Consider the following 26,582-nt stretch of genomic DNA (forward strand, 5'->3'; position numbering starts at 1 on the left):
ACGCCTACGTGTTGACAAATCCTCTGTCGTCGAGGGATTTCTGCTGTGCAACAGCATTTTAGAATATTCTTCATCTCAGGGATTCCCTGGGACAGTTGCTTAGTCGTAAGAACAGACGGAAGCTGGAGCTGTTTTCACAAGGGGCTGGAGTGTGTGTGTGTATCTGTGGGTATGTGTGGGTATGTGTGTGTACCTAGCTACCTGTGTGAGTCACATAAGGATAAATGAGGAGAAGGAGTGCTGAAAGAAAGAGCTGGCTGTTGAAGCCTCTGCTCAGCTTGTTCAGAGGGAATCGATGCGTCTCTGGCTGGAGCTTTGTTAGTTAGTCTGTGCGTTAAACACTCAAGGTTGCATTCACCTTTTAATTTATCTCTGTTTATGCAAAGAAATATTTGCTGCGAGAGCCACGGCATGAATCTTCTGATATTTTTAGTGCTCCTGATTAATCCATTGGTATCACACAGCACACCTGCAGAGACCTGATCTGTGCTTGAGATACGGCCGGTGATGCATCACAGTAACAGGGTTGCCTGTTGTCATATTTACAGGGAGGACTCGCATCCTGTTTATTGTCCTGTTTGTTTATGGATCCGCATGTGAAAACGACTACGTGAAGCATTTTTTGGCAAGTTGAATCCATGGAAAACTTTCACCCTTGCGGTCCAGCACGTGTGTAATGGCCGCAGTCTGTCTGGCAGACTTTATACAGCTCCCTTCTTAGCGACTAAACTCGTCACGCAGCTGCTTCACATTCTGAACAGAGCTCCCCAAGATCTATAAACTGACTTTCATGTATACAATCTGTGAAGTTCTGCTTTAAATAAGTCATTATGTGGGACTGGAATTCCAAGCAGGCACACTTCTCCTTGGTGTTGCGTTCAATGATACGCCGTCACCTTAAAAGCTTGGCAATGCAGAGGTATGTTGCTTAAAAAACGTAACCCAGAGGAGCGATGATGAGGAAATCTGGAAGTTGTAAAGAGGATGCTGTTAGTTTGGGTCATGTTGCTCGTAAAGATGGTGGCTGTTAAGTGGCTCGGCGCGTCCTTGAACTCACCATCGTGAATTTTCAAGCTGTCCCCTGCTCTTGCAAGTTGAGTGAAATCAAGGTGACTGCATGTTCTCTGTGATTGATTGCACAATTCACCTTAGGTTCAGGTCCCTGTGAGTAGATTTGAGTGAAAAACGACTTGGGTAAAATGTGCAGAAATCATAAACCGATTATATCCTGAACTCTGTAAATGAATCAGTATGTGTGTGTGAAGTAGTCTCACCTCTACCGTCATCCCTTCTCACCTCCTCCCACCTCCCCTGTCGCAGGTCGAGAGAAGAGAAAGAGTCCCATGATCTCTGCTGGCGATGCCGAATTCCCGCGGGATTACCACACCCTGGCCGCCGGCGGTGGCCGCGGGGCCCGACGGTTCCCCGACAACACCAACGGAGGGTTCACGTCCTCGTCGCTGGACCGCAGGCACAACACCGTGGCCGCCAAGAGCCTGGAGGCCCTGAACAGCATCCACAAGGCCGACATAGAGCGCCAGCGGGACGCCCTCATGGATCTCCAGAAAAACAAGTACACCAACAGCTCCGCCAGCGTGACGGTGTCCCAGAGCTCGTCTGCTGCTGCGGCTGCTGCTGCGGCTGGAAGACAGGTACGATGACGACCCTCACTTAATGAGCTGAGTCAGTGAGACAAGGCTGCTTTCATTTTGTTGCAAGGGAAAATTGGTATTGTTTTAATATGCATGGTGAGTGGCTTCGTCTCTCTTTTTGATATTCCCAACGTGAAACAAAACACACTCATCTTCGAGGAACTTATCACCAATTCCCAGATTCCCTTTCCAGTGCCAGATAACATTTACTTAGAGGGAAATTCTGTCTTTGGGAGAAACATGGGGCGCTGTGTCTGCTCCATATCTTCAACCTGTAATCCATCACTTAGTATTTACCTTTTTCCTGTTGTGGTAGGCGTGGAGAGGTGGTTTGTAATGAACCGTCGGCTGCGGTTTATATGCAGCTTCTCTGGAGATAAGTCAGAAAATAAAGTCTTGCCTGCAGCCCTGGGAGAACGCGGTCAAAACATCAACAGCGGGAAAGTGCGAGTCCAGGGAAGGTTTAAGTCATCGTCTTTGAAATGGGCAATAAACGTGTCGGGTAGCTTGTGCTGTTGTCCTTTTAAACGCATATACAATTGCCAGTAAAAAGACATCACATTTAGGTTACAGTGTGTTTCAGTGTGAGACGTTTAACAGCAGCATATGATGATTAATGCTGACATGGAAAGAAACAATACAATCATTTTAATCTCACTGCCTTTATTTCCATAGATTTTCTTTATTTTGAAATGGATGTTTGCATTGCTAAAAAGTGTAATCACATGTGGGAGCTTTTTCATCCCTTGATATTTTTTCCCACAAGGGCATAATCGGGGCATTTCAGTTCAAACAGACAAACCCACACATCTGCATTTTGTGGCGGAGGTTTTTACGAGCAGCTGGCCGGGTCAGTAATGCTTCCTCTTTTAGTGGTAATTACATGAAAGCCTCCACGGCGGAATATAGAGAATAGAGCTTCAAGTGAGACAAATGATGGATGGATTGTCTTGAATGTGGAATTCTGAACTCCAATCAAATCTCTCTCTCTCTCTCTCTCTCTCTCTCTCTCTCTCTCTCTCTCTCTCTCTCTCTCTCTCTCTCTCTCTCTCTCTCTCTCTCTCTCTCTCTCTCTCTCTCTCTCTCTCTCTCTCTCTCTCTCTCTCTCTGTCTCTATCCTCCTGTTCATCCCTCCATCACTCGCCCAGCACTCTGAATGGATACATGTGGTTAGAACCGAAGCCCCTGCTCAAGCGTCCCTGTCCCTCTTCCCCACCTTATTCCAGCTTCCAGCACCAAATCCAGTCTTCTCCTATACATCCGCCTATCAATCACGTATAGCACTGCCCCCTCCCCTCCCCTCCTTCCCCCTCCCTCCCTCCCTCTGCTTCCCTTCCACCCTCTCTTTGCCTTCCATGTGCTGTGCATATTTACTTTACTTAGACCATCTATCTGCCTTTGGAAATAAGGTGGCCTAGGAGAGATGGAGAAACAGGTGGAGTCTGCTGTCGTCATAGCAACCCACCATTTCCCATATAAGGCAACTGAGTGATATCATATGGTTGGCAATGCCTGAGCTTGGAGCAAAGAGGCACACGCTGTACTGAGTGAGAGACAACAGCGGTGGGAGAGAGAGAGAGAGAGAGAGAGAGAGAGAGAGAGAGAGAGAGAGAGAGAGGGAGAGAGGGGGGGACGAGGGAGGTTGAAGCTGCTGCATTTTTGCCAGGCACAAGGGGAGAGAGAGGGAGAGGTGGAGGAGAGAGAGAGGGGGAGAGAGAGAGAGATGCTGACTGCCTCCTAGGCGCTACTACGGGTACCAGCGTGGGGACTCTGGCGGATCCTCCGGGCGCGGGAAAACGACACAGAGCCGCAGTGGAAAAAATGGAGAGGGGGGAGGAGGAAGAGGGAGGCGTGTGGAGCCGGAGGATGCACCGAGCGGCCGACGTGCTCATTAAGTAGTGACGGTAAACTCTCTAACCTCTGTCCTTGCGTCTCAGCTTATCTCAGCTTCCTCTGTGGGTGCCGTGGGTGCTGCCATAGCTGTGATCGTATCTGTGGGTGACGCTTCCTCTCGCTGCATCAGAGGAGAGCGAGGAGAGATAAGGAGGGGGGGAAGAGGAAGAATGACATAACTGTGACAATACTGTTAATTACTTGTGTGATGTGTGTGTATATGTGTACATGTTGTTATGTGCTGCCTTACGTGCTCAGGTAAATCTAATCGCTAATCACAGTATAATGGCTTTCTGTGCGCCTGTGTGTGTGTGTGTGTGTGTGTGTATGTGTGTGTGTGTGTGTGTGTGTTGATAAAGGGAGACTCCATTTGTTCACCATCCAGGCAGGTGTTGGCCAGGTGTAGCTGTGATGATGCAGTATCTGACTAAAAAGAGAGTATGTGTGTGTATGTGCGTGTTAAGATGCACGCACAGGCATGCGAAGATGCGAGAACTAAAACTGTCTATCAGCTTAAATCCAGATGTGTAGTCATGCATGCCCGGGTGAATGCACATGTGTGGCGGCGTGTCTGCATGCATGGACCAGAGTGGAGGGTGGAGAGTGAAAGAAAAAAGAGGAGGGTGGGTACAAAGATGGCTACTTGGCATGCAGGTCAGGCCTGTGTCTCTCTGCTTATCCCACGCTCGCTCTTTCCTTAACATCCCTTCCTCCCTCGCTCCCCTTCGTCTCCTTCCCTTCTCTCCCCTGTCTGTCTCTCCTATCTGTCCCCTGGGATTTCAGCTCAAGTGATTGAGACATATTGCAGGCAGTAATCACTGAGTCACCGTGCATAGGGGGCCCGTTCGTGTCGGACCAGACGGATTTTATGTTCCAAAAAATGTCCACATGTTAGGTGTGTGTGCCGAGTGACTTGGTGGACTGGGTTGGTGTTCAGGTAGATGTTTCAACAGCTGCTCACCTGGATGAAAGCGATACGTTAGTGACGGCAATCACATTGGTAGGCTAATGTAAGCGTAAGTCTAGTTTGGAACCAAATCTCTAAAATGTCCGATACGTTATCGCTTACCTGAACTGTAAGGCTCATTATCGTGACAAAGTCAAGCAATTAGTATGAATACAGTCATTGACAGTGGCTAAATGTTTGGGAACCTTTTTCTCTGGTACATTTCTCGGTAGATAGTTTCCGAAGATGTCTCGTGTTCATTAGAAGAGGTTTAAGTGTTGAGTACACTCTTAGCAAAAGTGTTACTGTTGACAAAAGCATCACCTTTAAAATGGCTCCCTTAGGGACGAAGCTAATAAGCTAATGCGTGATGAATGCCACAGCAGTTATAAACTTAACACACAGTGAGGTTGTGTCACTGGTGTAAACTGTCTGTTCACTAGCTACGTGTTGGAATAGGCCATTTCCAGACGCATATGCTAGCTGATTCAAAGTTTTACCAGTTAAATGGCAGAGCTTTTGGCAAAATTGGCGGTGTGAAAGCTAAATGCATTTTCTACAGTCGCTATAAAGGCGTTAAATTTCACACTGCAGGTTTTAGTTAGTATTCAGCACAAACAAATGCGGTGATATTCAGATGCCGTACGGAGAAACAACACGTTCAAGCTGGATAGTAGCTAAACTAGCTAATGTGTTTTTGTTTGGTGGTCTTTCTGTTAGCAGGTAGCCATTTTCCCTGTGCGTTGAATGACCTGCACTCCTATTTGTTCCCTGTAATTGTATGAAAGTAGGGCTTAGAGACTGAGAATGTACATGAATCTGGAGATGGAGATAAAAGGTGTTCAAATCGAAGCTAACTGAAGCTGGGTCAGGTGCTGTCAGGCCAACTTGGACACCAGCTTGGACGCGGAGCTCTGAAATCTGGGTCAGAACAGCCCACAGGCGCGCTGCTCTTTACACCATTTGTTTCTCTTGCCTGCTATGCTTCCTTCATATCCAAATAAAGTGAAATGAAAGGTGCGAGTGAGGATATTGGGGATCAAACTGCTCCCGAATTACTAGCAAGCCATAATAGAATATGAATGTGATGATAACGTGACATAGATTGAACAGAACAGCCTGTTTGGATCCATTCCCATCGTCCACTATGTGGTTAAATGGTTTTGAGCTTAATAAGCAAAAGCCACTGTAGCTAACAATTAGCCTCAGAAACTACAGGGTTTAAGCGGCTTTGCTCATCTCACTTCTGGCCCCTTATCATAAAGTTATCCCATCATTAATCTTGGCAGCTTTAAGTTGAATTTTAACAGCTAAAGTGCTCAGCTGGGCCATTAATGAGCTACTGGAAACTTACTCTAGCTCATTTAAAGTTTTTCAAGTGGAGTTAGCCTATAATGTTGAAAAGCTTGTCAAGCAGAAGTCTGTAAGTCTGTATGGTCCCTTGTCAACAGCTGGACACTGCATCATTTCTCATTCTTTTCTTATTACCCACAGCTCAAAAGGTGCAAGTTATGGACGTATTCTAGCTAATTAAAACGTGGAGACATGAAATCCTGCTCTAGCTGCTCCACATCTGGCTGATTTGTCAGGAATCAGGACTCTACATTATCAGGGGAATGACGTGTGATATGTGCTGTACTCGAAAGCTCAGGCAGTTTCTGTTAATTGACTTGATGGCCAGCGAGAGCATGTGGAGGTTCTATTTCTTTTTTCAACCGCCTCCGAAGCTGATTTCTGCACAGGCATTCAATTAATGCACCGCAGCTGGTAATTAGCGTTTAGTACAAAGTGGAAGGCGCTCAGCTCTGCACTTTTCTCATACAATATAAAATGAAAGAGCAAAGCCACCGGTGCAGTTTGTTTTAAACGGAGATAAGGCTGCTTTTCTCAAAACTGTGATTTAATGAAGTCAAGTCTCGAAATTTGCAGTTTTATCGGTTAAAAAGCCAGAGCTTTTAAATTATAAGTACTAAACCACTTCATCTGCTGTATGTGCTTTGCTGTAATCCCTGCTCATGGGCATGAGTCAAGTGTGCATCTATGGAGTCTTGGAGGTTGAATTTAGGAGCTGCTGGGTTCGCATCATTAGTGTGTGTGTGTGTGTGTGTGTGTGTGTGTGTGTGTGTGTGTGTGATGTGTGTGTGAAGTCACTGTAAACATTTGAGTAATTGCCGAGACCCAATTACAAGCAATTAAAGTCCTATTATAATGGCAGTGAAGGACAACGGAACTTAATCTGGCATCATCACAATAATTAGCCCGTCATTCTCTCACCAATAACGCACAGTGATTGGAGGATTGGTGAGCACACGATGGGCTCATTTACATTCATTGGTTTCAGTGTTAAGGTTTTTTTTTTTATATAATTTGTGATCAAGTGGTGTCATAACAGACTGGATGTGTGAAGTAATACAGTATAACAGCTGTCAGTGTATCAGCCACACTTTGTTGTATCAGTTGACATTTCGTCACAAGGAAACTGAGTCATGAACTTAATCCCTCCTGCTCACTACATCCTCCATACATTCTCCTTCTTGATTCCTCTGGATGTCCAGTTTAACATGTGGGAAAATATCTTACGCTCCCCTTTTCTCCCTCTTTCCCCCCCCGACTCTCCCCTGTCTCCCTCGCTCTTTCTTTCTCTCTCTCTCCCTCCTAGCAACAACCAAACTACTGGAGCTTCAAGGTCAGTACCAATATTGTGTTTGTTTTCAGTGTAAATCCGTCTCCCATGTGGATTTGTCTCTAATAGGATCATTTTCTTTTATATCTTTTGCATGCACGCTTGCCTTCCTCTGCTCTCATTTAGTGATGTCATACTTTGGCACATTGAGCTGCTTGAATGGCTCCTGTGCAGCGTGCCGTGAACCCAACATTTCTATCTCGACGGGCAAACACGTTTTTTGTCTTGAGCAGAAACAAATATTGATTTGTCGTAGGCAGGGAAATAACCTTCTTAGACCTCCCTTAATCTGCATCAGTTACACGTGTCATGACAGCCAGCCGGCAGGAGGGTAACGCTCCGGTTATTACTCGACTCAATGAGGAGCTCCTGAGCAGTCACACTCTGTTGATCAAGCCTTGTTTTTAATTGTATATTCATTTACTCTGTAGTATTTCGCAAAGTAGAGGTGGAACCAAGTCATTTTTTTTGCAGGTCACAAGTCACAGCACCAGTCATGGCTTGTATGGACTCAAAACTCATCTGACACGACTTCACGTGTTGTGACTTAGACATGTGACTCAGCCTGACTTGTTCCCACCTTTGTTACAAAATATTCAAATGTGACTTCTTGCCATGCAGCAAAATTGATGCGCCCAATTGTTACATATTCTTGAATCACTCGGATGCCTTAGAAACTCTTTCTATTGTCTGATTATTCAAGCCATGCACAAGGTTACACATCAAATAGTATGAAAGGTGAAAAGGTGAAGCATATCTGAGCACTAATAATTTAAAAGATGATATTTCTCTCATGCTGCAGCGGTTACCAATACTAACAAAAGCATTTTATCATGAACTGTTGCCAAACCAACTAAACTAAGTCAAGTGAGGTTTAGATCAGTGTTCTAGTTTACCTTTAGGCTGGATGAAGTCATACAAAGCTACCGAGCAACCACAGCCTGTAATGCATCATTAGTTCCACCTCGGACCTGAATACATTATGTTCATTGACCAAACCTTTTGACCCTCACTTCTGATGCAGCCCGGGGGAGATTGTACTGCTGTGCATACGCAAACCTAAGCACTTACTGCAGGCCGACAGCACCTTAACCATAACATTACTTGAAATGCCCCTAGTATGCCTATTGCTGATACAGCTAATAGAAACACTGCTGAAGGATTTCCTGAGATTGCAACAATATACTGTACCTGCAGCGTTGAAAGTGTTATTGTTATCAGTTCAAATGCAGTATGATGTGGAAAAAGGAAAGCATCATTATATGCATCGTCTCACATTTATCTCATTCTGTAGTGCGGCTCTACATGCAACGTTTCCTTCCTGTCATGTACAGTAGCAGTACAGTAGCTCACATACATGCCAGTACATTTCCCTCTCATGTCTGCTCAGCTGCTAACACACATGCTGATTTTCTGACTCCCCCATTTGTTGCTGGCCTGCAGCTCATACAAGATTGGTTATTGCTCCCCTTCCTCTTAGGGAGTCGGAGAGTCTCGCCTCCTCCTCTGATGCAATAGAAACCCCTGCAGCAGTGCACCGCTGTGCTAGTGTGTGTGTGTGTGTGTGTGTGTGTTTAATAGTCCCCACTGGTACCCTTTGATGTTCCATTGGTTTGCAGCTCTCTAAACGTGCTCACACACATTTGTGATATGCATATACTGGAACAAAGTATCTTCAGTTTGCAGACGTACATTTCTATGCAAACATGGCTCTGCAGTGGTCATGGAAACAGTTAGAGTGGATCTGGTACCCGTATATTGTCTGTGTGTACACAAACACACAGAAATTTCTCGACTCCCTGTTACATTTTCTTTAAACAAAACGGATGTAGGGACAGTCTGCTCATTTACGAGCATGGATTCAAACGCTCGGCTGCTGCTTCTGCTGCTGCCACTGACAGTGTCACTAACACAATGGAGCACAACGCTGCATAATTCTCCCCCTTTCATTGCTCCCAGCCTCACTTATACAAACATTAATGCTTCATTTTAGCGTCTCTTGTACTCTTGTCTGTCAGTCTGGAGCAGCCAAAGTAATCACATCTTATTGTTTCCTCCGCTCGCCTCAGTGGTGAATGTGGAAGTGTGAACCGTACTGTGGGCTTAGAGAAGAGAGACGACCCTATTGAGGCTGCATTCCAATTGTTCATCAGCCATCTTCATTTCCGAGGGAATTATAATGGAGCCCACTGCTTGAGGGATTTCAACCACATGTTATCAGGACTGTAACAAACCAGATGAGAGAGTCATTTAAAGGGTAACACAGTGCTTCTTTGAGTCTAAGGCTTCGGACCAGACCAATAGCCATGTCCTCTGATATCACATCTATCTGTAGTACAATACAGCTCAATACAAAACAAATTACACAAATGGAAAATGTGATTTGGCCAGCTTCAAGTTGTCGGAATTGGTATTTTCTAATGTAATTTAATGTCAAATTCAATAATATAGATAGCTAATGGGAGCTAAAGAAGTGTGGAAAGCAACGTTATATTGTCTCTTATGTTGTAAAACGGATAAATAATACTGACTTTTGGGAAATAGTTTCAAATCTAACCTAGTCTGAAACATGTAATGCCCGTTTTCTTCTGGAAGGTTCTTGACTGGACTGTATATGCTGAAGTCAGCTGCAAATATCCACAACAAAACTATATTTTCAAAGGATTTGCCTCTCTTCGGGGATGCTGGATGCTTTGCAAAGCTCTCACATGCGTGTGTCCCTCCTCAGGCTGCCCTCGCCAAATTTGTCCCAGCGAGCTGGCTGCAGTCTAACCCGTTTGGATACCTGCTTTTGTTGCTCTTGTGCTGTTTGGCTGCTGATATGAAGCTCAGTGGAAAATCACTATTCCCCAAATCGGAGTCAGAGAATAGTGGGAGTGTTTTCCACCACAAGGCTTAGGCGGCCTGCTGCTGCAGTGTGTTCCCCTCTTACCGACTGGCACTTTGCTAAGGCGCGGAGCCAGAATGTCTTATTGACACTTTGCCGCCATCTGCCCAGACTGTATGATTTGCTTAGCGGGCTTTGCATTAATAAGGCTGGACTAAGAGAAAAGCAATAACAATATAAAAAGTCCCCCCTTTGTGCTGCTCGAAAGAAAACATCTTTCATTAAAGGATGTCAAATCGGCTGGTTTACTTCTATTACTTTGTCTAACTTCATTATTAAAACAGAAGAGATAGACAATAGATATCAAGGTCAAGCCCAGACTCTCATCAAAACACTGCTAGATACAACACACTGTTTGAGCTGGGAGTGTGTGGGCTGAAAAGTGAATAAAAGGTGATCTCCGTTCACTAAAAGAACAAGTGCCCTTGAGCAAGGCGATTAACCTCCAGCTGTTCCTCGTGGAGTCACGCTGTGGGAAATGGAACGAGACCGGGGCCTTATTGGACAGCTCACAACCCAGCCTGTCATCAATGTTCCCCGCTTCCCTTCACCTGCCTCTCTTCCCCCCGAGGCTGTTGTTGTACGAATGCGTTGCCAACTTGCGTGTCAACCGACATTACGTGACTGAATGTTGTGGGGTTTTAACCCAATGTGTCCTGGGTGTGTTAGGGAGACTATCTCTCCACATGCTGTGCTCAGTGGAAAGGAATGCCACAAATGGAGTGATAATGCCCGTGAAATCTCTTAGGTCCAGGGGTGTGAAACATGCAGGCGTGTGTGTGTGTGCTGCATTCAGGCGCTGTTGTAAATTGGGAAAAACCGATTAATTATAGGGGGAAATAGTGGTAAACTCTGTATTCTTGTTTGCCAGTTGTGAAGTGTAACGTAACCTCTTCACCAGTTGACACTTTCCCGTTGAGCACCTGAACGCAGCATTCGAACAGCTGGGTACAGCTGTCTCATCAATCAAAGTCCCATTTATTGGTTGGTGGAAACTCCGGGTCTGAACACCCAATCATTGGTGTAAAGGTGGAGCCATGACACACAACAGCAGAAGGGAGTGAAAGTGAGGAAAGTTTAGTCTGCTTCAGCACTGGAGATGCACCAAATCATATCAGCAACTAGAGCTCATCTAGATCTAGAGAATGTAGAAGGTTCCTGACGCTTTAAAGCAAGATGCTGGAAGTAGAGGTAGGATCTCATGTCTTAAAGGAACCATTTCATTGGATGTAGCGTAGCTGCATGGGTTCAATTCAGAGTGGAACACACGTACTGCAGTTAGAGGTTATTGTCGTCTGCGGCTTCTGTGGGTTTGAGACGGCAGCCTGTTTAGCTGTTTTTGCTCGTTTCCTCGTGTGTTACATGCGGTGTGATCTGATTTTATTACCTTCGCTCCCCATTTCAGATTCACCAACCCAGACACATAATGGCTTCATACTCCAGCAGCTCCAGCTCAGTCATGAAACCAAAGCAGATGTCAAGCGCTGCACAACATTGTAACAAGAATACACCCAATACCTGAGACAGGGAAGCCTTTCTGACTGGTTTGTGGTCTCATAGTTGTTGTCTGGCTTTGGATTGGATTGGATTGTCGATATGATGAGTGAGTCGAGTGAAATTATTTATTATATCAAATGGAGATGCATAACTCTGCCATGTTTGATTTGAAATGCGTCCATATTTCAGTTCATATCTTCATATTTTGGAAATCCATCTTATCATAATGCAGATTGTTGCTTCTTGTCCCGTTGCTGTGGTGATGGTGTGAGACAGGAGGCTGCTTGCATAAAAAAACAAAAAGACACTGATTTTTTTTGACAGGGGGGAGCGATTTTCTCCAACCAGCCTCCACTGAAAACCTCACAATCAGAGAGGAAGGCAGAATAGGCATCTCTGAATCTGCAGCAATCTCTCATCACTCAAACCCTTATCGTCAATATCGGCCTTTTTTTCCTGAACGAATCTTGCGAAAAGTGCAGATTGTCCCTTTTTTTTTAAATGATTTCAACGTTTCAATTATATCTTTTACTTGAAATGTAGCTGACGGGAGGAGGCAGAGGTTGCGTTCACTGTACTCTGGAGTTTTTAACGTTAAATATTTGAGCTCTGACTTGCTGCATCACAGCCGGGAGACGTTAGATAATCACTTTGGACACAGACGAGCTCTCGACCTCGTTTCATTTTGCTACATTATTATTCAAGTGTGGTCTATTTACATCTAAGATCAGCACACAGTAGAGGCGTACAGCATCTGTAGGTATGATTAGCAGATTTGCAGGGCAGTGAAATCGTTTCTTTACGCATAATTTTGTCATTTTGATGATTATCGGGACAGAAACAGAGCAAACCTGATGTCCCCTTATGATTGAATCACAACAGTATAATGGACTTGAGGTTGATTCTCACATTTTTGGACGAGACCCTTTGATGTAATAATCACATCTGCTGGCGTTCTCCTTTGTAACCGTGTTAGAATCGGTGATGTAATGGCGAGAAATCCATTATAAAGACTTTGCGGTGATTTCAGGTGTTTGATGCTGCGACGTCGTACCTGAGAATTAATTTTGCATCAGACTTCGGGATTTCTTCCCACTATGCAAACCATTTCTATCCCTTAATTGCAGCACACACTCACACTCCTCTATAGTCCCATTAAACCAGTGAATGTCATCATTGTACGAGTCTGCCGCCGCCGCCGCCATTTATCAACCACGTCCCTGTTTACGACTTCCTGTGTCACTTTGTCACTTATGGCGGCAGTAACTGCAGTGAATGATCCCTGTAGCAGAGCGTGAGAGAGGGAGGTGTTGCGTTCAGGGATCCTCCTGCATGAAGATAAAGCCAGCAGGGAATGAAACAGCAGCGGTGTTAAGCGTGCAACCAAATCTCTATATGAGGCCGATCAAGGAGAAGGTGGAAGCTAATTGTGAGATAAATGTGTTGCTTTGCTCCTCTGCACATCCATCTTTGTGTGATTTATCCTCCATAGCCTTTCCGCCTCTCTGTTTACTCTCATCTTTCGCTTTTTGCCGAACGTAAACAGAAATCAAATGAAAGGCAAAAGGTGGCGGCGGATTCAGGCCCACCACGGCGAATCTCTTTATGAAATCAGAGGCATCACACACACACACACACACATGGAGGCTTTTCTCTGTGTTGACAGGTGTGTGTGCAGGATGTGGGTGCACCATTACAGTTTCGGTTGGTATTTTTAACTCGACTGAGCACAGAAGGAGGAAGAAGCCGCTGAGGGGAATCGAGTGCAACAGATTGTTTATGTGCACCTGTGGGTGAATAAAGTAACTCTGCCTCCAGAAGCAAACAAAACATCCTGTAATTAAAGCGGATGACTTATAAATAGCAGAAACGGAGTCTTAAGAGCTGCGTATAAAAATTAAAAGTAGTGAGATAGTAAAATATTGGCGTTTGGAGAGCCGTTTGGAAAGCAGAGCACATCGTTTAAGTGTCAGATATAAGAATAGTTAAAGCTAAAATACGATCCTTAATGACTTTACACTTCATTTGAGAGATGCTTTATAATATATTGATGCTTTTAAATCATCTTCCTCTAAGATTTGATATTTTTAAAAAGGCTTTGGAACGAGACTCTACTACGTAGAGGAATGACAAACAAAGACGTACAGACGTGTTGATGAATCTGCTGTCTGATCTATCTGCAAATGAGGTTGAACGCCTTATTGTCTCCGATCACAGCTCAGTGGTATATAAGGCCTGATGAGCTCTCGGCTATTAAACTGATTAAATAAGATTTTCTCATCCTAAAAGAAGATTAAACACCATTATGGAAGGCATGCATGTTGATCGATGTGCAGGGTGGCACGTGTTTGTTACATGCTTACGTGCTCCGCAGCGTGTTGCCTGGAGGAATCAAACAGCACCCACATGACACACAGACACACACACACATACACACACACAAGGCAATCTGAGCTGACTTCACTGCAGCACTATGGGAGCTCATTACCGTCTTCTTTGGGCCGGAAAATGTCTGTCAGTGAGGATTCGTTCTAAAAAAAAAACCCACACAAACACACACACACAGAACACAAACCCAAACCTGCTCCAGCGGCTCCTGATGGCGCTGTAATGAGAGGTCCTTCACTGTTTGGAATCCCCGCTGGGCTCAGATTGGACCGGTGAAATATCAGCGGTAATCTGAGTCCCACAAAAAAAATCTAATAATAATCAAATGTCTGTCAGGAGAGATTTGGTTTTTGCAGGAAGTCATTAACATCTCAATGCTCTCATGGCTCTGACACCCTTTTGCAGTTCATCTCTCCACAGGAACGTCTCATTCAGGGCCGCACATGCTCAGACGCCCCCTCCCTCTCTCTCCCTCCCTCCCTCGCCCGGCTGACGCACTCTCACTCTCATTTTTTATACAATTTAATTGGACAAACTTGTGGCTGGGCGATGTCGTTTGCCGGCTTCTGGACTGTTCTCAGGGACATTCCGGGTTTTCTGTGAGCTGTGGAGCTTCGTTTCCTCTCTTTGTTGTCATTCTCGTTGTTATCCAAGCAGCTTTGTCTGAGTAAACTGCTTGCGTTGTTGTGTAATGCTTTCTTTTTTCCGCATTGTCTTTGATTTCTCCACATTGATTTCCCTCCAGGCCGTGCTTCTGTTTCCTGTTTTTAGGTGTCAGCTTCATTGATTACAGCGAAATAACCGTCTCTCCATCATCTCGTCCCCCTCTGGTCTTCTGTTCTCTCTCCTCATCTTGTGCGTCCTCCTCCCCTTGGCAGACCCGCACGCCACGTGTGACGCGCCTCAGCCCCACGCAGCAGCCGGCGCTCGCTGACCAGGCCAGCAGGGTTTCTTTCGCCTCGGCGGAAAACCTGGAAACCATGTCGGAGCCCGATTTCCCCATGGGCTTCAACCGGATGAACCGGCTCCGTCAGAGCCTCCCGCTGGCTCGCTCGTCCAGCCAGGCCAAGCTGCGGGCGCCAGGTCAGGACCTCTGTGTGACTTTATGACATTACACATTCAACACTCAGTGGCACCTAAAGGGGCAAACGGGGCACCAAAGTGTCTGCAGGTGAAAACTGTCCCTTCACTCTCTTGTCTTCATCCCTTTTTTTGCTTCTTAAACTTCACCCCACCCCTCTTTCACTCGTCTCCGATCGTCCCTCATTGCTTCTCCCATCCATAAATCCAGGGATCTTGTTCCTCCAGCTCGGGGAGGAGACGCGGCGGGTGCACCTGACCCACGAGCTGACCAGCCTGGACACCCTGCGGGCCCTCATAGTCCACATGTTCCCCCAGAGGCTCACCATGGCCATGCTCAGGTACACACCTCATCACACACACGCCACACACTTGGTATTCTGAGCCAGGTTGCTTTATCGGGCTCTGTTCCCGCTCCAGGTCTCCCAGCACGGCTCTACTCATTAAAGACGAGACGCGCAACGTCTTCTACGAGCTGGAGGACCCGCGAGACGTTCAGGACCGCTGCGTCATCAAGATCTACTGTAAGGAGCCCGTCTACGGCACCTATCCGGGGCACCACAACCCACACCTGGCTAACGGGGACCTACGGGTGAGCCCACAACTCCTGCACCCAAACGCATCAACTGATGAATTAAAATGACAAACAACTTCATAAATGGAGTGAACGGCTGCAAAATGACACAATATTTATACCCGGAGGAGCTTTTTTATTATAGCGGCGAGGCTAAAATATGAGCCGACGCTGAGAAACCGACGCTTTCCCTTCATTACTGAGTCTCACACTCTGGTGCAGGCTTATGACTCATAGATTAGGGAGCAGAAACAAACAAGTTTCCCTTTCTGCCGGCGGGAGATAGCGGCCAATCTTCTTCTGAAATAATACATTCTCAAGTTTAAATTTAATTTTGCGTTTCGGTCCCCGGGCTTCTCTTTCATCATTGTTCCGTTCTTCCCTCTCTGTTTACAAACACGGCTGCTCTGCGTTACGTAACGTGTCCGAGGATCAATCGACTCGACGGCGGGCGAGCGAGTCACGTGACCTGACACTTGAAGCGCTGCCAGACGCTCACGTTTGCCAGCAGCTGACTGGGCCCGAATGCAAAACAGCATCAAACCCGTTTTGGAGATGTTGGGTCGCAGCCCAGTTCAGCTGAGGACCCGAGAGTGCCAGCCAATAACAGAGGATGAAGTATTTAGATGTTGCGTAACAGAGCAGTAACACTATGATGAAATACTGAGATACACAATTAAAATGTAAAAAGTACTCAAAGTGTATAAAGGATAAGTAATGATTCCTTATTCCCTTAATTGGATTTTAAATTGGATTAACCGGCAGAATCAGAATCAAGCAGAATGATTCAATGATGGAAAGAAATACTGTATACATTTATGGAAGGAAGGAAGGAAGGAGGGAGGGAAGGAGGAGGAGTTGGGCAAGGAAGGATTAAAGGATGTAGGGTGGATAATAGGAGAGAAAGAAATGGTATTAGTGACACGTCATGAGCTTCAACTCATGGATCATGCAAATGCAGCCGAGCCGAAAATCAATTCCCCCTCTGAAGTGTAGAAGAGTAAATGTACATGGAAAAGAAGTAAATCTACTTAAAATGGAGCAATTATACTTAAGAATGGGGTAAATGTCCTTAGTGTCTTTACTCTAAATGTACCAAACACATTTATATCCTCTGACTTTGTTCTCTCCTCGTCGTCATCGTCTGACACCTGTGATCTGCTTCATCATCGACGGCTGCAGTCATACTCAGTTGGCACTGCGGTGGTTGATCTCAGTTCGCAGCCTCACTGATTCATTCGCTTCCAGCTGGAGAGAAGAACGGCCGCTGATGTCGCTCCTTTTATTTTACCCGTGTTCGGTTTCCTGCAGGAGGATTCCATTCCGGTCCGATCACACTCAGATTATTCAAAAACGCTTTTATTAAATTAAATTAAATCAATGATATAACGCAGAAAAGGACAAAGACGGATTCTTCCTCTTTGACACTTCTGCCATTTTTGTTCCTGCTAATCAAAAACACCCTGCCGCCAGATTCCTTTACTTGTGTGCGTGTGTATTGTTTGCCTTCACGCCTGCCTGCCTGCTGGTGTGTGTACGTGTGTGTGTGTGTGTGTGTGTGTGTGATTTGCAGCTCTCCCGTTATGTTTTGGAGGTCAAATATTCCATCTCCCTGGTGGCCCCCGGCTGCCATCTTCACCCGGCTCACGCCTCTAAAATCCTCCTCGCGTTTTACAGCCGCATCCAGCCGGGCGAGCTTACCTTGAGTTTTATGTGTGTGTGTACGGTGCCATTACCAAGGTGACTAAAGTCTGTGTGTGTGTGTGTGTCTATGTATTGAACCCTGGCCAACAGAGATCCGAGATGATTCCCTGATTGCAGGGTACAAAAGCATGACCGGGATAGCAGAGGTCTATCCAGGCGTGCGACTAGAGGACAGGATGTAGTTTGGGATGAAATTGATTGGCAGATTTTCCACAGCGGGAACGAGGCCATGTTGGGATACTGCCACACACACGCACGCACGCACGCACGCACTCACGCACACACACACACACACACACACACACACACACACACACACACACGCGCGTCGGTGGGAGTTGGCCGCCGTGATGGACGTCTTGCGGCTTCACGAGGGTCTAGGAGGTGGAATTAAACGTCTCTCTCTCTCTCTCTCTCTCGCTCTCCCGCGACATCTTCAGCACTGTATAGGATAATGTCAATACCAGGCTGTTGCTAAGAAACGAGATGGAAGACGACAGCGGCGGGAGTCATTAGTCCTCTGTGAGGGACGCCTTGCGGGGCGCTGCAGTGAGAGGCCGACGGGTTATTACGCGGAAAATATTGGATTTTCAATTTGCATCGTCTCCTGATAGCTTTCTTGCAATTACGGGGTCGTCTCCTTTTGTCGTCTCCTCGTCGTATCTCCCGCTTCTGTCCCCCTGTGAGGTTTGCAAAGACAGAGAAAGTCCCTATGGATAAAACTATCAAGTGGCACTTAAAGATGGACCTCAGGGTGAAATCTGAAGCCTCGTCTTCGTCGCTTTGAACCGCAGCTTTTATGAATAGCCTGTAAAGTATCACAATAAAGCTCTGCAACATAAACACGTCTCTCAAATTACTAGTTGCCACCCAGACAAAGCGATCCATTAAGACACGAGCGGAGAGCAAAGAGAACGCCGACAAATCCGATGAAGATGACGTACGATGCGATGGAAGCGGGGAGTGTTTGTGACTCAAGAGTGAGACAGGAAACTAATCAATCCTGGATGTGTCTTGTCCTTTGTCTCCTGTCTGTCCCTTCCCGACAGAGGGAGATGGTCTACGCCCCTCAGGATTCTCCGCCCAACCGTCGCCTCAGCAACCCTCCCATGTCCTCCCAGCATTCCACCTCCTCCGCCTCGCCCCCGCAGGGCTCGCCTTCCCGTGCCCGCCTCCTCTACAGCGGCGGCCGTCCGTCCTCCTACGCCGGGCCGCCCCACCACACCCACTCCCTGCCCCACCCCCACCCCCACCCTCACCCACACCCCCACCCCCACCCCCACCCGCAGGCCCACCCCCAGGCTCACCACTCCTCCCCTCACCAGCAGCCGCAGCTCCACCAGCCGCACCACGCCCAGCAGCCGCCCTTCTGCACCTCCTCCAGCGCCATCCTGGAGCGCCGGGACGTGAAGCCCGATGACGAGATGGGCGGGTCCAGGGGCGTGCTGCTGCTGCGGGGGGACGATCGCGGTGGGGCCGGGATCTACGCCGACCCGTACTCTCTGGGCCCGGACCCGGGCCGGCTCAGTCTGGCAGGGGGGCCTCACTCCCCTCTCCCTGCCAGGGCCGACCCGTACGGCTCCTTGTACCGGCGTGGCGGAGGGGGAGGCGGAGGCGCCGGTTCGGTCCGCTCGCTCACTTCCTATTCTGCGGCCGCTTTGCAAGGCGAGCTGATTGAAAGCGGCGCCCTCTACAGGCCGGGAGGACCGCTGTACAACGACGCCTACGCCGCCTCTATGTTGGCCATGGGGCTGCGGGTGCCGCCGCCCTCGTCTCCCCAGAAGATCCCGGACATGAGGGACGCGTACTCGGGAACGATGCCCGGGCGAGGCTCACCCGGGAGGCAGGGGTTGCGCCGGGACTCCGTCAGCTCCTCCGTGTTCGGGGACAGTCCCAAATCCCGGGGCCAGGGCTCGGGGCTCAGCCTGGCCGCCGAGCAGCTCTGCCTGATGGCCGGAGACGGAGGAAGCGCCGGGACCTTCGGATCGCCTCTGATGGGGAACGAGACGGAAACCAGGTAGGAACGACGCTGACTCACTTCCTCACGTTACGCTGGCAAGAATTAGAGGAGCATATGGGGGGAAACACCGGGGAAATGATGGATCTGCTGTGATGTAACACACACACCTGGCTTAATGATGCGTCTGGTGTGTGTGTGTTCAGGGAGCGTATGGAGGCGATGGAGAAGCAGATCGCCAGCCTGACCGGTCTGCTGCAGAGAGTTCTGAGCAGGGGGCCCGAAGCAGACAGCCCGTAAGACACACACACACACACACACACACACACACACACACACCCACACACCCACAGTACCCGCAAACACACGCACTGCTTCCAAAAACAGTGCAGTACACTCACACACGCAGCGTTATTCCATATTCTGATTCTACACACGGCACTCTTGACGACACGTATCAGTGGCTTCTCAGTAGCCAGCGGGGAGAGTGTGTGTGTGTGTGTGTGTGCGCCCTGCCTCTAAGTGCTTTAATGCCTCTTCCAGGGAGAAGATTGAGTCAGCCAGCGACTGCTCGGGAACTGACAGTAAGTGCTCGCTACTTGAAAAAAAAAAAGAAAGAAGAAGAAAGACGAACCTTTTCCTGTCACTGCTTCCCACCGCCGCCTCTTTGATAGCCCAACATTAATGTGCTTCCTCCTCGCAGACACGCCGCTGCCCCCCCCCCCACCTTCTTCTTCTTCTTCTTTTTCTGTTTTGCATAAAAGTGCCTCATATGTGATCAACATGGCTGACTGTGCAAAGCTTCTTCTTCTTCTTCTTCTTCCTCCTCCTCCTCCACGTGTCTGTAACCGCTGCTCGTGCTTCTTGTTTTAGCTGGACGATCTAAAAAAAAGAAAGGTAGCTATGTGTTTCCTGAAGCCCCTCCCCCCTGCCCCGCCCCCGTGTGTGTGTGTGTGCCTCTGTCTGTGTGTGTGTGTGTGCCTCACCCTCTCATTTCTCTCCTGTTGTCTGCTTTTGAGTTGCGTTCAACCCTGTCATGGCTGTCCGTCTTCCCGTCTTCGTTCCGGAGTAACAAAGTAAATGTGTGTGTGTGTGTGTGTGTGTGTGTGTGTGTGTGTGTGAGGGTAAAAGTTCCAGAAACGACAAAAAAGTGGAAAGACAATGAGCTGTTTTAGATGTTCTTTCTGGCCTCTTGTTGGTATGACTTAGCAGCGTCTGGTCCTCTAACCTGCAGCTCTACGCTTCCTCCTTCTTCTTCTCCTAAGCTTTATCCGGCGCTCATCTCTTCCTCTGCCAGACTGCTGAGCACGCAACTTTCCTCCCCCCCCACCGGTTAATAGTCGCCTAGTTGGATCTCGCCATTACTCGGGCCGAGGTGTTCTTCTTCTTCTTTTCTTCCTTTGTGCTCACGGGCCAGAACCGGGCCGATTCACTAAAGTGAGGAGGCAGCAGAAACAAAGCCGCCCGCCGCGCTGCGCCTGTCAGGCCCTCGGAAACCACGTCTCCAATTAGCCGTGTGTCCCGGCAACCGCAACGCCGCCTTCAAACTCGCATTGTCCAGATTTTTGTGCTGTTTTAGTGGAACAGCAGCGCCTGGTTGAGCTCAGAAAACCACAATCTGTTAAGGATTGTCTTCCCTGTTTAGCCCCGCCCCCCCTCGCCGTGTCTTCTTCTGCATGTGTGTGATGATGATGATGATGATGACGCTGTTGCTGTCAGACTGCAGCGTTCCCTCTGTAATCCCAAACCCCTGACATGAAGATAGAAGTTGTCTGGAATTCCCGATGCAGATTTCTGTCTGATGGTGTCGGAAGTCACGCAGAGGCGAATCTGTGCTTACCCAGCATGCATTTCTCCCCACCTCGTCTCCCCTCCCTACGAAATCAAAGCTTTGATTCTCTATTCTCTGTGTTCTCGGGGACAACTTCTATCATTCCCTCTGTGATAAACGGACTGGAGCCAAACACCAGAGAAGGTTCACTCACTTTAAATTCTGCTTTCTGATGAGCAGCCTTGACACCATCTGCTCCCTTGGCCCTGATGCCGCCGCCCCTTTCAGCCGCCAACCAGCCGGTGACCGTGTCCCGCCTGCAGATGCAGCTCCACCTGCAAAACCTGCAGCAGAACACCAACGCCCTGCGCACACAGCTCTCCCAGCTACGCAACATGCAGGTGTGTAGCCTCACACATGCTGCTGTGTGTGTGTGTGTGTGTGTGTGTGTGTCTGTGTGTGTGTGTGTGTGTGTGTGTGTGTGACGTGCGTTCTGATTGTGTTTGTCTTCTTCCCCAGCTGGAGAACCAGGACTCGGTTCTGTGTCTGCTGAGGCAGACGGAGTCGGAGCTGAGCCTCATGATGCTGGACGCCACCCGCACCCAGGAGGACCCGCTTCAGAGACAGCGCCTCCTAGTGGAGGAGGAGAGACTCAAGTACCTCAACCAGGAGGAGCTGCTCATCCAGCAGCTGCAGTGAGTCCACACACACACTCACACACACACACACTCGAGACATCATGTCAAAAGTTCCCTGAATCCTCAAAGAGCACAAAGTTCTGATCCGACAGCTTCAGCCTGCTTGTTATTGTTTCAGCTGTATTGATTGAAGTCTCCTCACGTCTCCTCCTCACAGCGACATGGAGCGCTCGGTGGAGGAGCTGCAGAAGAACTCGTCGGTGAATCACGGCCTGGTGACGGAGCAGGACGTGGAGCAGAAGAGCAAGGAGCTGAGGATGCTGGGAGAGACGCTCAGCGAGCTCAAAAGTAACACTTACTGATTTAGAATGAGCTGCATTGACAGGTGGTTGTGTGTTTGCTTCAGTGTGTGTGTGTCTGTGTCTCATTCTAACTGCTCTCTTTCACTATAAGCTCCATAAAATCACCAAAACCAAACACGGCTTTAGATTTCGTCTTTCTCAAATTGAAATGGAGCCGCTGCAGTTTTATTCATAATCTAAATTAAATTGACGTCTTCTTCAGTCTGCAGTTCATTTCGTGGGCGTAGATGGCGGCCATTGTTGCAGAAACATCTCCTGTGGCTAATTAACGCTTCTGACTCAGGGAGCTGGACTAAACTCAAAAGGAAACTTGGCCGCCGTCGCCGTCGCTGCTGCTGCTGCTGCGGTGGTTATGTTCACGCAGGAAGAAGATCAGTTTGCTTCTAAGATGTGTGAGACACCGATCCACTTCCTGAACCGTGCACACTGAGTGAAAACTGCAAAAGCCTGCTGGCCAAAATACTTGTGGGGTTAAATTCAAATGGGTAAATGTAAATCACTGAAAACGTCTGGAAACACTCGACGGTCACACACACACACACACACACACACACACACAGAGTAAAACACCGTCGCTCGCCTGTGAAAAGTGCAGTAATTGCGTCCGTTTTCCATATTGGGGGCCGAGTGGCGGTGGAGAAACGGCGCGTGTGTCCAGGCTGTAAATATTTATGAGTTTTCCAACGACTAAAATTGATATTCATGGAGTTTGAGTGTCGTCCTCTTGTCCTGCTGTTGTGACCTGCGTGCTTCCTCCTCTTCAATATTTATGAACTCGGTCTTCATCATCGCACCGCCAGGACCGAACGCCGCCGCTTCCTTCAGTTTGCGTGCCTGACGTGTCGACGCTCCGCCGTGCTCTGATGTCGCGCGGAGTGTTTGTCTTCGGGTCGAGTTACTTCTTGATCCGTCTCTTCATCTCGTTTGACCTCGATCTCTTTGCCGAGCACGAGCGCCGCAGATACGACACAGAAGCGACCCGACGCCTTCAGATAGCAGCATCACGTCTTCCCTTTTGTGTCTTTTCTTCTCTAATCTGTTTGCCTCCCTCCCTCCCTCGCTTTGGCTCTGATCCTGGCTCTGGTTCTGGCTCTAGTCCTGGTTCTGGCTCTCTCTCTCTCTCTCTCTCACTCTGGCTCTCGCTCACTGCCGCCTCCTCACTTTTTCTTCTCTCCTTCCTCTTGCCCAGACCAGTTCCCCGGCTTGCAGAGTAAGATGCGGGTGGTGCTGAGGGTGGAGGTGGAGGCCGTCAAGTTCCTGAAGGAGGAGCCTCACCGCCTGGACGCTCTGCTGAAGCGCTGCAGCTCCATGACGGACGCTCTGTGCACAATACGCAGGTACACAAACACTCCAGCTAAAGACAAAACTGTATCTCTCCTCCTGGTCTCCTGGTGTGACGCATCTCCCCTGTGTGTGTGTGTGTGTGTGTGTGTGTGTGTGTGCGTGTGCGTGTGTGCAGACAACTGGGCGAGGGCGTGTGGAAGAGCCCAGAAGACTTCTCCTCCCAGTCGCAGAAGAAATTGGACGACCTCAGCCGGAGCTCTGACATGGACATCCTGAACAGTCCTCCTCTCAGCCTCACCGACCTGAGCTCCGGCGGCGGCCTGGCCAACTGGATGCCCGTGTCTGCCGGCGACATCGACGCCTCGGGCCCGGAGCACGACGTCCAGCCCTGCATGAGCTTCAGAAATCGGGTTCTGGACGAGCTGCCGAGTCGGCGCCCGGGTGACAAGTCTGTGTCTGCAGAAGTACGACTGGTAAGATTTTGATAGCGATGTCGAATGTTTTGTTCTCAGCCAGATGGTGAACTTTCAAATTGGATGTGAAGGTGGATAAGACACACACACACACACACACACACACACACACACACACACACACACACACACACACACACACACACACACACACACAAGAGGAGCAGTGGCTTTGTCATTTGGTTTCTCTGTGTAAGATTAGAAAGCACAGATTATGAATGCGACTGTTTCCTTGCTGCAGCTCATTAATGCGTCGATCTGTTCATGCACCAGGCAGCCGAGCGGGACTGGGAGGAGAAACGGGCCAGCCTGACCCAGTTCAGTGCCCAGGACATCAATCGCCTGCTGGAGGAGACCCAGGCGGAGCTGATGAAGGCCATCCCGGACCTGGACTTCGCCGCCAGGCACATCAACAAGCCGGCTGTGCCTCCCAAGCCCCAGATGACCGTCCCCATAACTTCTGCCGCCGCAGTCGCAGTCGTCACCTCCTCTCCTGCCGCCGCGCTGACCACCGGCGCTACGGCTGTGACCACCACCACCACGAGCACGACGCCCAGCGGGGACCTGCAGCCGGGGAAGGTGCAGATGGCGGCCCAGAAGCTGAACAGTCTGGAGGGCGTTGGATCTCTGCGTGGGACGGGTCAGTGTCTCTTTCTGTTGCGTTTTCGTTGTAAGAATAACGACAGGATGTGACGATTCGGTGGTTTTGAGGCCCTGCGCTGTCCTTTTCTCCCCCAGTGGACCTCAACGTGACCCGGTACCGTACAGAGAAACCCTCCAAGTCTCCGCCGCCGCCGCCGCCTCGCCGGAGTTTCCCGTCGGCTCACGGCATCACCACCACCCGTACGGGCGAGGTCATCCTCACCACCAAGAGCCTGAAGGTACGAAACTCATAGCAGCTCGGTGTCGGCGGCTTTCATTCGGATTCTGACACACAGTTTGAGAACCCAGCCTCTCATGATCAAACATGGATCTGGGTCACTCGTGCATCGCGTTGTTGAACTAAAGTGGGACTGGGATTACTTTTACTTTGTGAGTCCTCGAGCAAAGATTGGGTGCTCTCCCTCTCTCTCCCTCTCTCTCCCCCTCTCTCTCTCTCTCTCTCTCTCTCTCTCTCCCCCCCCCCCCCCCCCTCTCTCTCTCTCTGTGTGTGGAGGGAAAGTTTTTTTAAGACGCCAAACTCACATTCGCCTCCAGAATTGCCTGAATTCTCTAAAGCTCCGGCTTGTTGAGTATCCCGTCTAAATCCTGTTGAGCTCTGTGGATATGCAGTGAATGATGTCGCTGGGAGAAGAAGTTTCCTGCTAGAATGATCCATTTAATGTCACAGTTTAAATTAAATCTGACTTGCGGCTCTGTGAGTCACACTGCGGCGAGCGTCTTGAGTGTTGAAGCGTTGACGGACGGTTGGACAGGCTGAGACGCGCAGATGTCTTTTGTTTTGTGTCTTCCACAGGCGGAGGAGGACGGCGAGGCGCCTAAAACGCTGGTAAAGCTGAGGCGGGCGCCCTCCGACACCCCCCGCCCCGCCTCCACCCCGCCCGTGATCGCCGCGTCGGCCATCCAAGACGAAGACGACGAGGAGAAGATCATCGCCGAGCTCGAGGTAGACGCAGTTTCAGGACGTAGCTGAGATGTGTGTGGACACATTTGTGAAGGTTTAGATGGTGATGGTTTGTGTTTGTGAATGTAACGAGGTGCCGTATGTCTCCCAAACGCCACGGATCACAGATATTTCAGAGAGTTAAAGATCCTCCCTGTATTAAAGCATCCAACACCCCACCAAGGTCCCAACTGACCCCTCCATGCCTCTTTGGGTCGTTGGGCAAAAAGGTAAATCTGAAACCTCTCTCTTCGGCTGTGTGGACTTGAGCTCCTGCTGCCACTGACTGCCCTCCTCCTCCTCCTCTTCCTTCCTCTTCATCTTCCGCTTTACACTTTCAACTGAAGCGTGACAGTACTAACTCGCAAAGTGTCGCTGACCTCCAGCGAGATCAGATCTCCATTTATGTGCTGCGTTCAGATCCTCTTATGTCGCCTCGTTAAGTGTGAGAGATCGAAGGTTCCTGAAAGAGAGCTGAGACGGTCATGACACTCAAACGCACCGTGTAAGCTTTGATTGTAAACATTTATTTGGCTCATTTTAGTCATTTTAATCCAAGTGATCCTACAGAATCAATACTGTTACAGAATAAGTATCAGTCTGTCTGTGTGAGCTTTACTGACCTTGTTACAACCTCTTTCCTTTTTAAACCTCCATCCTTCTAATACTGACCATCTTTGTGCAAGCGTATTGGGGAATCTCCTCCCTTAGCTGCGCCGTTTGTGTGTGTCTGTGTGTGTGAGTGTGTGTCTGTGTGTGTCGGCGCCGGAAGCAGATAAGGCCGGCGGACGGCTCTCCTTGACAGCTCCGGTGACATATTACCTGAGTTTAAAGGTCTTGTTTTTGTTGGAATTATCTCACCATGCCACTAAGCGGCGAGCTGTCACAATAAAGGACAAGAAGAGCGAGCAAGCGGGTGCAGGCTGGAATAAATCGCTTGGAGCGGGAAAACAGCTCAATATTAGCCTGAGTCCGGTTGTGTCCGGGTGGGATTCCCTGCTCTAGTATTGACTAATATCTGGCTTCTCCCGCAGAACACCGGGAACTCTCCCGGGCCCACCAAGGGGCCCACGGTGGCGGCCAGGCTCAAGCACCTCCAGCAGGGCAGCCTGGAGAGACCCACCAAGACCCGCAAGCAGAAAGAGGACTTCCCCAAAGTCCAGGGCCAGCAGCAGGTATTCCACTTCTAA

The 26,582-nt window shown here is 48.9% G+C and overlaps 1 protein-coding gene across 1 annotated transcript; it reads left to right on the forward strand.

Moving 5' to 3' along the window:
* Positions 1–1,326: 1,326 nt before the first annotated feature.
* On the forward strand, positions 1,327–26,582 carry srcin1b (SRC kinase signaling inhibitor 1b). The gene is made up of 18 exons (XM_076151546.1): positions 1,327–1,652; positions 7,151–7,177; positions 14,825–15,029; positions 15,238–15,367; positions 15,447–15,618; positions 18,354–19,321; positions 19,468–19,557; positions 19,805–19,845; positions 21,273–21,433; positions 21,552–21,727; positions 21,888–22,018; positions 23,222–23,369; positions 23,492–23,789; positions 24,063–24,429; positions 24,528–24,670; positions 25,246–25,395; positions 25,521–25,622; positions 26,427–26,582. Exons 1-18 carry the CDS (start codon positions 1,344–1,346, stop codon positions 26,580–26,582), a joined length of 3,774 nt encoding a protein of 1,257 aa, XP_076007661.1. The 5' UTR covers positions 1,327–1,343.

This window comes from Genypterus blacodes, unplaced genomic scaffold (assembly GCF_046128005.1).
Source record: "Genypterus blacodes isolate CSIRO-AG114 ecotype Tasmania unplaced genomic scaffold, CSIRO-AGI_Gbla_v1 ptg000055l_1, whole genome shotgun sequence".
Classification (NCBI taxonomy): domain Eukaryota; kingdom Metazoa; phylum Chordata; class Actinopteri; order Ophidiiformes; family Ophidiidae; genus Genypterus; species Genypterus blacodes.